Source organism: Martes martes, assembly GCF_963455335.1.
Source record: "Martes martes genome assembly, chromosome: 2".
Lineage (NCBI taxonomy): Eukaryota > Metazoa > Chordata > Mammalia > Carnivora > Mustelidae > Martes > Martes martes.
In genome coordinates this window covers 90,492,886-90,505,790 of record NC_137889.1, presented here as the reverse complement: position 1 = coordinate 90,505,790, position 12,905 = coordinate 90,492,886, and the positions used below count along the sequence as shown (strand labels likewise).

Genomic DNA, 12,905 nt, shown 5'->3' with positions numbered 1-12,905 from the left:
TTTCCCTGGTTTACTTGTCAAAGTGGAAGCTGAGATTAAGAACATTTATGGAAGTTTCTTGTTCATTACTCCATCTATCAGATTTTGGTATTCAATATATATTACTGATTCCTTCTTCTATGATGGCGAAATCCATCATAATTTCAAATTGCAATGGCTCTTTTGAGAAGACACAGAGCAACAGGGTTAATTAGCATGTATTAGGGACCCAACAGGGGAAAACGTCACTGAAACCTCTTATCAGTGGAATTCATCTGTTCTTACTAAGTACAGGTTATTAGAATAACCTTTTGCAAACAAGAAAACTGGTAACATGGGGATGATGTGGGAGTTAACCAGGAAACACCCCAGGTAATGATGGTCCTGCTTGTGTATCTTCTGTGTAGTGTTAGAGAGCCCTCTACTGCCTGTGGTGACACCACCAGTTAATTTATCTCTAAGCCTGTATTATTACTAACTTGACATTTGGATAGCACTCCCAGCCTGCAAACCACCACCGCCCCCCCCCCCGCCCCCTACACAGAGACAGTCTAAGATGGAGTTAAAAGCTGCCCCACATCAAATCTGGTTTAACCCTTATGGGGTTGTGTATCTAAAATTAGACTTCACTAATCTAGTCTATATTTGAAGAAATAAGATCTCTGTGGGCTCTACTCTCATAGGACAGTTATTGTTTCCCTGGAGTCTACATATTTGCTAAGTACTCCAAATAAAGAAGATATTTTGAACTAAGATGAGAACATTTTTAAATTCTACGGAGATCACCCTGTCTAACCATGGAAAAAGTGGAGGTGTTGGGTATTCAGCACAAAGCAGGGGGGAAAGCGGTGGAAGGGTAGTAAACTTGCTATCATAAAAACATACTCAGATACTGAGAGCTAGCTAGCCATATGAATTTGGTCAGGTCATTTTCTTCAGTCTATAAAATGAGATGATAATGCTTGACATACTTATGGAGGCAATTTTAGAGTTAAAGAATATAATAACTCTTTATAAGTGATAAAACTATTCAGACATAAAGAGTAGTATATTGCTTTTCTCTTGTTTTTTTTTTTTTCCTTGATTTTTATACTTGCAATGCCTTTCAATTCCTTGAATGCAAGACTGTTTAACACAGTGAAGGTGATGCTCTAGCATTACATTCCATTTCACTGGATGAATATTGGAAAGTGACCTGAAGAATGGTTTGTAGGAAGTATCATTACAAAGCTTCATTAAAATTGGGGTGCCTCGTGGCTCAGTAAGTTAAGGGCCTGACTCTTGATTTCAGCTCAGGTCATGATCTCAGGGTCATGAGATGGAGCCCCACGGCAGGCTCCATGCTCAGCAGGGAGTCTGCTGGAGATTTTCTCTCTGTCTCTCCAATAAATAAATCTTTAAAAAAAATACTATGGAATCAAATTTCTTGAAACTCTCAAAACCTTCTGTCCTGCTTTTTTTCCTATGATAATTATATATTTATGTGATGATCAAAATGAATGGGCAAGAAATAGTTTGTACTGTATAAAACTTTTTAAAAGGATTATTCTTTAAGAAGAACTGGAAATTAAACTTTTTTGATAATAGTATTATTGAGATATAATTCATATAACCATATAATTCACCTGCATAGAGTATACAATTCAGTGATTTTTGGTATACTCATAAGGTTGTGCAACCATCACTACAAGCAATTTTAGAATATCTTCATTACCCAAAAGAAACCCTGTGTTCTTTAGCTGTCAAACCCTGTTGTGGGCTGAATGTGTCCCCAAAAATTTACATGTTGAAGTTCTAATTTCTAATCTCTAGTGTGATGGTATTTAGAGGTGGGACTTTTGGAGGCTAATTGGGTTTGGATGAAGTCATAGAGGTGGCATTCCCATAACAGGATTGGTGTCCTTATAAAGGGATAAGGGGGCCAGAGTACTCACTCCTTCCCATCCCCCCAACCTGCCTTGGGGGGATATAGCAAGGACTTGGCAGCCAGCAAGCCAGGGAGAATTCTCACCAGAACCTGACTATGCTGGCACCGTAATCTTAGACTTCCCTTCTCTAGAACTGTGAGAAGTAAATGTTTCTATTGTTCAAGCTGCGCATCTGTGGCATCTTGTTAGAACAGCCCAAACTAACTAAAACAACTGTCAATCTCCCTATAATCCCCCTATCCCAACTCTAGGCAACCACTAATCCACTTTCTGACTCTAAAGATTTGCCTCATCTGGACACTACATTATAATCCTTAGGCAGATGTGGAAACTGCGTTTACTTCTCGCGTGAGAATGGCATGTTAACGGGAAATAGCTGGGGAGGGATGGGGAAGGCAGGCAGGAAGGAAGGAAAGGAAGAGAGGGAGGGAGGGAGGAAGGAAGGAAGGAAGGAGAAAACAGTACAAAGCCCAAGAAGTCGATTTTTGAAATTAGGATACCTAACCAAAGAAAGAAAAATACTGGGGAGTAGCGGAGAGCAGAGACACAGGATACATTTGATAAAAACCTTTTAAGGTTTGGGGTCAAGAAATCGTGTATCTTCTTAACAGCTGTAAGAACAAAAATCAGAAAAGTCAAACTCAAAAGAAATAAAAACAAAGAACTGAACTGCCTTACTCAGATCATATTCGGTGGAATTAAAATACTAGAAAAAGTTAAGGGTTTCAAAAGAGCTTAAAGTGATACATCAGTATTTTGCTGTCAGCAAAATGATCATGGAAAGAAATATAACTTCGCCGTCTAGATTAAAATAGCCCCTGAAACTGAGATTAGGAACCAGCAGCCAGCCAGAGCAGACCATTGATACACTGTGTAGTATTTTTATCAGTGACTCTCCTTCATTTTCAGTTCCTTGACTTAGCAGAAACTCCAGGGTGCCTCTGCCTGGCACACACCTGCCACGTCCACAGTGCTGAGCTCCCTGCGTGCCACCTCCTGCCTTCGTACAGTGTCTTCTCTTTGTTAAGGAGTCCCCTGTCCATTCTCTTCCTCCTGGTAATGCCTCCGTGACCCTCAAAACTCATTCCCAGTGTCCCTCATGTCACCTAACCTGCCAGAGTGCTTGGTGCTTGAGTGTAAGGTCCGGAGCTCTGGCTTCCACACACTTGGATTTGAATCCCACCCATGCCTGGCTCTCCAGCCTCCCCCTGGTGAATTACCCTTTCTAAGACTTGTTTTGCTTATCTGAAAAAAATCCAGTTAGTGATACCTCTCTCAAAGGTGTCTTTGAGGGTCGACTAAGAAAATGTGTGTGAAGTTCTTAGCCCAAAGCCTTGACTTGTTATGGTGAGGCCTCAACACATAGTAGCTGTGTATCCTTTTCTCATAGTCATTATCAAATTTCAAGTTTCTGTCTCTCCCTGGCCTATAAATTCTGTAAGGATTTAGGCCATATCTTACTAGCCTGTGTATCTGCAGCACCTCTCATTGGCTCTGATGCATGGTAGCTACTCAAAAAATGCTGAATGAGCCCTTGTATCCGGCAGAGGGAGGGTTCATTAGGGGAAAGATGAGAGGATAATTTGCATTGCTCTCTGCATATTTTTGTCTCCCTTGAGAAATCCACTTTCAGACTTAACACTCTGGGAAATTAATATCTGTTAAATAAAAACTTATTAACAAACCATTAATAATTTTGTAATGGTAATTTTTTTTAAAGACTTTATTTGAGAGAGAGAGTGCACTAGCAGGGGGAGGCGGCAGGGGCAGAGGGAGAAGCAGACACCCTGCTGAGCAGGAAGCCCGAGGTAGGAGTCGATCCCAGGATCCTGGGATCATGATCTGAGCCAAAGGCAGACACTTTACCAACTGAGCCATCCAGGCACCCTAATGGTAATTTTTTTTAAGTTAGTAAAAATAACACTCTTTCCTTATTTCCTCCTGCATGTATCCTCATATTCTTTTAAGTCTATTTAACTAAAGATTAGGAAATATTTTAACTTACTTATTCATGTTCTAAAAATATTTTTTCATCTACTAATATCAACTCTACCATAAAGAAAATGACTGTACATAGCATTCTAAATTATTGCCTCCTGAAGGCAATCAGTGATACACATCACTTTTCTGAACAAGAATCTCAAAGACAGATGAAAGCTTCCAGCTGCCTTGAAAATAGCTTTGTGACTAAACCAAAAAGTTCTTTAAGCCCCAAACAACCTTTGGGTTTGCAGTGAAGTGAAATAATTTTCTTTTCCTGCTCTCAAGCCAGAACAAACAGATAGAGTGTGTGGCAAGGCCCTATTACCTTGCCTGAACACATCCGTTTCTGGGTTCCCTCTACACCACAGAAAGTACAGCATTTACATTACTGGCATAGTGGCAGAATTCCCACCTCAGTTGTGCCGCTGAAGAAAAGAAATTAATTTCTTGTTTTTAAGGATGGGAGAAAACCCATGGCATAGTTGTGATTTCACTAAGTTTTGAATAGAAGGGAATAGGATAACTTAAAATAATCAACGTGCACATATCTGAAAATGCTCCTAGCTGGCCCAGTTAATTTCACGAATAAGAAACAGTGCATGTTTTCAAAATAGTGGGTGCCTGGGTGGCTCAGTGGGTTAAAGCCTCTGCCTTCGACTCAGGTCATGATCCCAGGGTCCTGCGATCAAGCCCCGTATCGGGCTCTCTGCTTGGCAGGGAGCCTGCTTCCCCCTCCTCTCTGCCTGCCTCTCTGCCTACTTGTGATCTCTGTCAAATAAATAAATAAAATCTTTAAAAAAAAAAAAAGAGTGCATGTTTTCAAAATATATCAAGCAGTAGCATTAGCACTCAGCAAAGTCTTGACGATGCTAATTTTACTCACCATTGACTGAGCACCTGGAGTGTTCCAGTACCCTGCTGGATGCTTGAGATGGTACAAACATAAAGACATATTCAGGAGGTGAGGCACGCATCTGAACTCACGAATTCTGGTGTTGTGTTGCTCACTTATAGCTATGAACAGTGTATTAGAGCCTGGAGGAAGAAGCATCGCCCTCTCCAGGGTGCCAGAGATGGCTTTCCAGATTAGATGACACTTGAGCTGCAAGATGAAATATTCACCAGGCCAAGAGAGGTGGAGGAAGCGTTTAAGACGGAGGGAACAGCACGTACAAAGAGGAGGACTTACAAAAGTGTAGTGAGTGGTGTACAGGGGTATGTTAGATTAGGAGGGACCTTGTGTGCCAGATTTAGACTTTTGGTTTGTATCCCAAAGCAATGGGAAAGTGGCAGAGGCTTTTAAGTTAGGAGTGTGAAGCTGGTAGAGTATTAACAGTAAACTGGTATGGGTGGCAGGGAATTGTTTTGTTTTGTTTTGTTTTTTTGTTTTTGTTTTTTGGTGGACGGGGGTAGAATAAGCACAATTTGGTGATTGACCAAATGTGGGAATAGGAATAAAGTTCTTTAAGGAGAGTCCTTTCTGTGACTTCAACACATGTCTCCAGCCAAGACCCCCCCACAAATTGCAATGTGAGCCTCCTGGCTGCATCAGGCAGTCAGCATGTAGTTCTGCTTCACTCTGGACTTTCTGAGTGTAAGGGAAGACACAACAGAAGATAAAGGAACCTCCCCCTCCCTGATGAGGAGCTCTTCCCTGACTGTGTACACCCTCCATCCCTTCAAATCTCTGAATGATGTTCATCAGAAGGGAATGCAGAGATGGAAGTAGTTAGGTGGATAGGACTGACATAGAATGAGATGTTCATTTGTTCCCTCCCGGTCTGTTTTTTTACTCCAAAGACAGGACGCAAGCTGATAAAGAATGTCACGGTCATAAAATCGGGAAGAATCCAAAGAGACTATGTGTTCCTGAGTCAACCAGGAAAAGAATCTTTAAAAGAGACTTGGAGGTGCTCTGTCAACTTCCCCAAGGCTTTCTAGAACTATGTTGCTGTGCCCACTACTGGATTTATCTGGGACCGCTTCCTCTCTGCTTATCTGCCATCCAGACTGGACAAGTTCTGTACTTTTTTGACCCAGAGCTGATTCTGACAATGGGGCAGAGAAAGAGTGTTTTGTTTCTGTCCAGTGGGAACATAGATCTTAATTCAACAACATTCATTGAGCGTGCATTATATATATCAAGCAAGAGAGAAGTGTAGTTGACACAGTGTTTTAGAACAGTGTTTTTCAGCTGTGGGTCATGACCTATTAGTGGTCATAAAATCAATGTAGCAGGTTGTGACCAGTATTTTATATAATTTTACATAAGTAAACTGTAACACAATAGAAAATATCCAAACAAGGGCACCTGGGTGGCTCAGTTGGTTAAGTGCCCAACTCTTGATCTTGGCTAAGGTCTTGATCTCAGGGTTTTGAATTCGAGTCCCCAGTGTTGGGCTCCAGGCTGGGCGTGGAACCTACAAGAAAGAGAAAGAAAAGGAAAGGAAAGGGATGGGAAAGGGAAAGGGAAGGAAGAGAGAAAAAGAGAGAGAGAGAGAGAAGGAAGGAAAGCAAGAGAGGGGAAGGAAGGAAGGAAAGAAGGAAGGAAGGAAAGGAAGGAACAAAGAAAAAGGAACCATCCAAAAAAAGGATAATTTCATAAATTTTGTATCCATTCTATGGGTATGAATAAAGATGTAAAATGTGTTTCTAACTGAAACATAGCCAAAAGTTTGTCTTTAAAAAATTTTTTTTAAATATTGTATCTGGACTACTTATTGAAGATAGTTCATTTGAATGGGAGTTTACTACAGTCCTGGAGATCAAATCCCCATGTGAATGTTAAAAATCAATTCCAGTCATAGCAGATCTATAAAGGAATTTCCACAGACAACCTTTTTGTAAGATGGAGACACCTTTGTTAGGGAGGTTCTAATTTCTGAATTTAGGGGGGAAAATTTTGGTAGATATATTCATTTTCTAGGGCGGCTGTTGCAAACAGAGGGGCTAAAAACAACAGAAATTTATTGTCTCACTGTTCTGGAAGCCAGAAATCCCAAATCAGTGTGTTGGCAGGGGCATGTGCTCTCTTGAGGCTGTGGAGAAAGATCTGTGCCAGGCCTCCCTCCTGGCTTCTGCAAGTTCCTTGGCTTGTGCAGACACAACTCTGTCTTCACACAGTGTTCTCCCCGTGTGCACGTCTATGTTTGTGTCCGAACTTCCTCTTTTTAGAAGGGTGCTCACACTGATGATGTCTTAAATTTGATCCCCTCTGTGAAGACCTTTCTAAATCAGGTCACATGCTGAGACACTGAAGGTTAGGGCTTCCACATATCTTTCTGAAGGGACACAATTCAACCCATAACCAATATATCCAGATTTCCACTAGGCAATCAAGAAAGTGGTAAAAACATTTTCCTGTCTTATTGAGAAAAAAGTCCTCAATTTTGCAAGTCTTCTTGTTTTGTTTGTTTATTTTGCCTCAAAAATAATAGCTCTTAGTTTTGGCTAAAAATTCATGTCCTGTGACTATTAACAGCTTCAGCTCTTTGCATTAACCCTTTGGTCAGGAAAACTGATTTGCTCTGAAGCTTCAATAATTTGTTTTTATTTCTACTGGAGAAGTGTTGTGTTCTTAGTCATAGCATGCAAATAATACAACTAAACAAAAGTTATAATACAGTATCCTACATCTACAGAAATACCCCCCAGAATTATAGCTGCAAACACTTAGCTGTAAACCAACCTGAAAGCATTTACAATTGTTTCCCAAGAAGAACAGGGAGATTATTTTTCTTTTCCATATCCCTAAATGGGGCCAAACCAAAACTCTGAGCACACTGGCTGCTACATCACTCCCCTGTTGGAGTGGTCCATGGTTCATGTCTGGGACTGGGCATAAATTAAAAGCTCTCAAGGAAGTGTGGCACTTGAGGCTTTGCAGAGAAAGGAAGGGAGGAAAGAAAATGTGCTAACTTTACTCACCTCATCATTCTCTAAGAAAATTCTCAACATGAAGAAAAACCTTGAATTCCAGGGGGAAAAAATGCTTACTTAATACTTTTAATTGTATCCTTTTGCTCCCTCACTTAGTCTCCCCTTTTTTGCTCTTTGTTTTGTGTTAGTTCCCCACGGATGGTTTTTCCTAGTTTCTTCCATGAATAGAACCTAATCCTTAGCATTTACCTGATCTTTTTTTTAAATTCTCCTCAGTACTCAAAGAGCACTTGCAAACTATTTCTTCTAGCTCAAATCACTTGAAAATTCAAACTGTGTAACTAAATATGCAGATGATGTTCATTTTTTTTCTTTTTCTGGTAGCCAGCCACAATGACCAATTAGAATGTTGGACTCATTGGAACATTTATCAGAACAGTTCAAAAGGGAATTGAATGGAATGGTGATTTGATCCAGCTGTGGAAGGTCCCTTCTGAATACCACACTCTTAGGATTCTCCCAACAGTATCTGTTTTTTCTCAGACATAGAAAGTGCTACACATTTTGTGATATTCATTAGCTTGCTGTGTAATTAAATTGATAAACATTGTATCCCGTGCCTTCCTGTTAGAAATTAGTGCAGCTCATGAAGAAACTAAGTCTAGGTGTGATTCATTTCTATGCATTTGCCAGTATTAAGCCCTATAAATAAATTCTGTTAGGATCCCACTAAAAACATTGTATCTGTTACTGCCCTTCTCAATTGTAGTTTCCTAGATTTGGACTGTTACTTGGGTCTATTTGATAAATGCTCTTCCCAGAGGCCATTGTTTTGAGAGCATATATGACCACATGTCTGAAGACGTTGAGCTCCTGATTATGATTGCCTGGCATGCACAAACTGCCTGCCCAAATCTCTCAGTGTATGTTCAAATTTTAAAAAAAGAGAGGAAAAAAAAAAAAGATAAACTGATTGACTGCTTAAACTTGGTCATTATTCAGAGTTAGCAAACAGGAAATAATTAAAACCTGGGGTTTATACTAGTAACCAAGTAGGAAATTGAATGTATTCCAAGTTAGTAGAGTTTGTCATTGACTTAATTTCATGACATGCACTCGCTTTTTCATTCATAGTATTTGTGCTTATTTTAAAAAATTAAAAATGAGTCAGAATTCTCAATTTAAAATTTAGGCCAAAAATTATGACTAATTTAATATCATTGCACATGCCATTAAATTAACATAAATCCAGGAACAGGAATAACTAACTTCTATAAACGGATACTTGGGGGCCTGTAACAATAGTAAAATATCCATTTTGTACAAATGTAGAAATGACGACTTTTTTCTAAATGTAAATTTTGTGGAAAAGTTTATTTTCTCAGTTCTATTTGGAAGAATTGTCCTTAGCCATTTCTTCTTAAAATTGCCTTTAAAATCAGTGCGTTTGGGGCACCTAGGTGGCTCAGTCATTACGCGTCTGCCTTTGGCTCACTCAGGTCATGATCCCAGGGTCCTGGGATCTAGCCCCCCATCCGGCTCCCTGCTCAGCAGGAAGCCTGTTTCTCCCTCTTCCACTCCCCTGCTTGTGTTCCCTCTCTCACTGTCTTTCTCTGTCAAATAAATAAGTAAATAAATAAATAAAAATCTTTTTAAAAAATAAATTATTAAAAAATAAACAAATCAGTGCCTTAAATTGATTTTTAGAATTAGTTGACTTAATTTGAAGTTAGTGCTTCAGTTTGGTTCCAGAATTTATACCCTTGTCAAGTTACAAAAACCCAAGGAAAGGGTACTTTGATGAAAAGAAAAAAGAGAAATATGCAAATTAACTATCAAAATTGATTTATTTTCTTTTTCTTTTTGAATTCTATTGTTCTTCTTGAGTACTGTGCATGGGTTGGTGCCCTGTTGACTGCTGCTGATTTGGGTAAATTTACTTCTGAGTCTGTTTTGTTTTATGTAAATTGCAGTACTTACACTTTCTTTATGGGAACATGTAAAATTAGTCAAACTGCAGGGACATACCCAAATTAAGAATTTCTGATTTCATCTTTCATTGACAACTTTACCTTGTTTTCAGGCAGATACAGCCTGAAAAATACTTGCTTAAGATTAAAAACTTATGTTTCTATCAGGAGATACTCTTACACGGCCAGTACATTTTAATGAAATAGGCACTTTACACATGCTGCCCATCATCATATATCGTGAATGGACTAAGGTTGGTGAAGAGTCATTATAATTAGAAGCATGATATGAGGGATATAAACTCCACAAGATCTTGCTAAGGGCTGCTGCCATGAAGACTGGCCATCACATCAATTTTCTTCACCTATTCACCTCCCCCCCCCCCATATTCTGATAGCTTAAGACTGAAGGGAAGATGGTAAATGACAGAAATGAACTAACTTGTAATACAGTAACTCACACATCACTGGCTGTGTGACCTGCACCTGTTAGGTGCCCCCTCTGAGCTTACTCACCTTGAGTTGAGGAACAAGTACCAGGAAGGGTTTTGATAAGGACTTACACAAGTTAATTAATGTTGGAACACCCAGTAAGTAGCACCTGGCTAATGAGTACATGTGTGAGGGAGAAAAGATGTAAGAGAATAAAGGATTGATTTTGATTGCCTCTGTTTGCTACAAAGAAATTTAGCACATGCACACAAAATAAACATTAACCAAAACATACCAACAGCTGTGTTTAGAACTCTGCACCATCTAAATCTTCTCCCAAAAGCACTTCTAAGTTCCAGGGAAACTAACCATATTGCTAATTGAATCTTCACTAAAGTACCCTTGTTAAATTTCATTAAAATGTGTTGCATTTTAGAGTTAAGGATCTGTTGTGGGCATAAAAATGTGTAGTACACTGCCCCTTTTATAACACATGGAGGCAATGTTCCTATAATAAAACCGTTAGAGGTTTTTAGTTGCAGCCTTTTTGCATTGTGTTGGTCATAATTAGTACTTTTTGACAGTGAATCCTTGATTAGGAAAGCCAACTCCAACATTTTTTATAATTTGTTTTGTTCAGTGTTTTCAAGGAATTTTTTGAAACCACTGTGTAAGCTCCTTGTACCAGTTTTGCTTAAAGTAGTCCCCTCCTGTAATAGCCCTGCTCCCAGTGGATATTTCCCAAATGTCACCTCTAAGGCTTCAGCTCTGCAACCTGACTCTTCAGCTGTGTCCTCAGTCCACCTACATTAGAGTCGATAACAAAGCTGATCCATCATTTACCCACCACTTAGGAAGAATTGGCACAACTGGTTACAAACGTTGAAGTCTTTGGCAACTTAAACATGAGAACAGCTAAGCCATAATGAAACTGGAAACCAAAATCAGGCAAGAATGAAAAATAGTGTGTCATAGTTTATATGCCATTTTCCAACTAAAATGTTAAGACCTTTTCAACTTCTTGGACAGGTGTGTTTGTGTGTATGTGTTTTACAATATAACCATGTAGTGGGATTTTGCCAGGATAATATTACCAACTGAAGCAAACTTTCCTCTTTTCATCAGTGATCCTTTAGAAAATAAAAAATAAGGCAAGAGAGGGAAAACTGAAGTTATCTAGTTGCTTCCCCAAAGGTGGTGGACACCCCAGGTGGTGTATAAGATTAACCATGGGGTACAAGAAGAAATATTAGGTCTTCTTTTTGCCTTTATCTAATAGTTTATTTTTCTACTTTTATCTCTTTAATGATGCATGTAATTAGTAGAAATAGATACTTAGTCATATATTGAGGGGAGTGTTGTTTAAAAGTAAATTTTATGGCTGTGTGATCACTCCAGCAGACACTAAGGGAAAGAGACTCATTCTTTGCTTTGAAGTCATTTATCAGAAGAAAAACATATGTTAAGGGAAAAAATATTGTATGTATCTTACATTTTTTAAAATACTTTTATATTAAGCTTCATATTGTTGTGTTTGAAGAACGTACACTATTGTGTTGGTTGAAGACTGTAAACTAGTTCTATAATTTCAGTTATGTCCTTACACATTATCCATACTCGTTAATACTTAGAGTAACTACAGAAGACAACGAGCCAGTGTTTGCTGATGCGTCTTTCATTGCTAGGGCATCATTCCTGAAGTGGTTCACCCTTAACAGGAATATTTTGTTGTCTGTTTCTTGCTTTCATCATCATGGTAATGAGCTATAATTAACTTTATTGAGATAATTGAGTATGCAATCACTTTAAGGGTGTATATATAATGTGTGGAACTTGGATGGGGCCTGTAGAAATAAGGTAGTAAAAAGCTTCCTTTTGAAAAAGTGATGTGACTGACTTTTGCCTGAGGCTAATCTTGAGAGAAACCTCTCTTGATGGTCTCCCATGAAGAAGTAATTGACCTTGGCTAGGTCCAAGGTAGAGGATGTTTTACTAACTTTACTCCATTGTGAGATTAGCTCTAATGTGTCAAAATAGAATTTCTGACAGGAAGAATAGAGTTTTAGTAAAATTGATATGTTAAAATATTAACAGAAATTAATACAAAATTTATTTTCCTTTTAGTTCACAGGAAGATGAAAGACCTATGTCACCTTTCTATTTGAGGTATTTATTTGATTTTTGTTGTTCTATTACATGGAATGAAAGAGGGGTAGGGCTTCTTTGCATTTACTTGCCCATTTTAATTCTTTTCAATAGAATATTCTACACTGTGGCCAAACTAAGCTTATTGGAACCCTTCATAATATTCCTCATGCAGTGTTTTTCTTCTCTTTGGTTTAAGAAATCTTAAATTTAGTAGAGCTAAAAAGATTACTATATTTTCTTTTAAATTCAGAAATGTCAAGGTACCTATTTTAATTTCAGAAATTGCCTAATGATTATGCTGTTACCTACATCTTAAAAACTTCTGTTCCATGCTTATATGCAGGTGGGGGAGAGGTGTGAGCACAAAGCTTCAACTATGTTAGATCATTTTCTATACAGTAGTGGATTGTTAAACTGAGTATTCAGCAAGTTCGTGGAGTGTAGGGTTATTTTCTAAAGCTTATGAAGCCAGAATAACCACTATTAAAACAGGTGAGTTTACGGAATTCAAAGTAGATGTTAAAACTCTTTCCGTAATTTTGAAATCTACTTTTTTTTAAAAAGATGTCAGGATTTGTGTTACATA

The 12,905-nt window shown here is 38.6% G+C and overlaps 1 protein-coding gene across 2 annotated transcripts in view; it reads left to right on the top strand.

The window, feature by feature from the left end:
* FAM13A (family with sequence similarity 13 member A) overlaps window positions 1-12,905 on the top strand; it is a 325,186-nt gene that overhangs the window by 230,833 nt on the left and 81,448 nt on the right. For both annotated transcript variants that reach the window (XM_080797468.1, XM_080797469.1), the window contains one exon: window positions 12,296-12,337. In XM_080797468.1, the coding sequence (XP_080653594.1) occupies window positions 12,296-12,337 (42 nt within the window). The remainder of the gene's footprint in view (window positions 1-12,295; window positions 12,338-12,905) is intronic.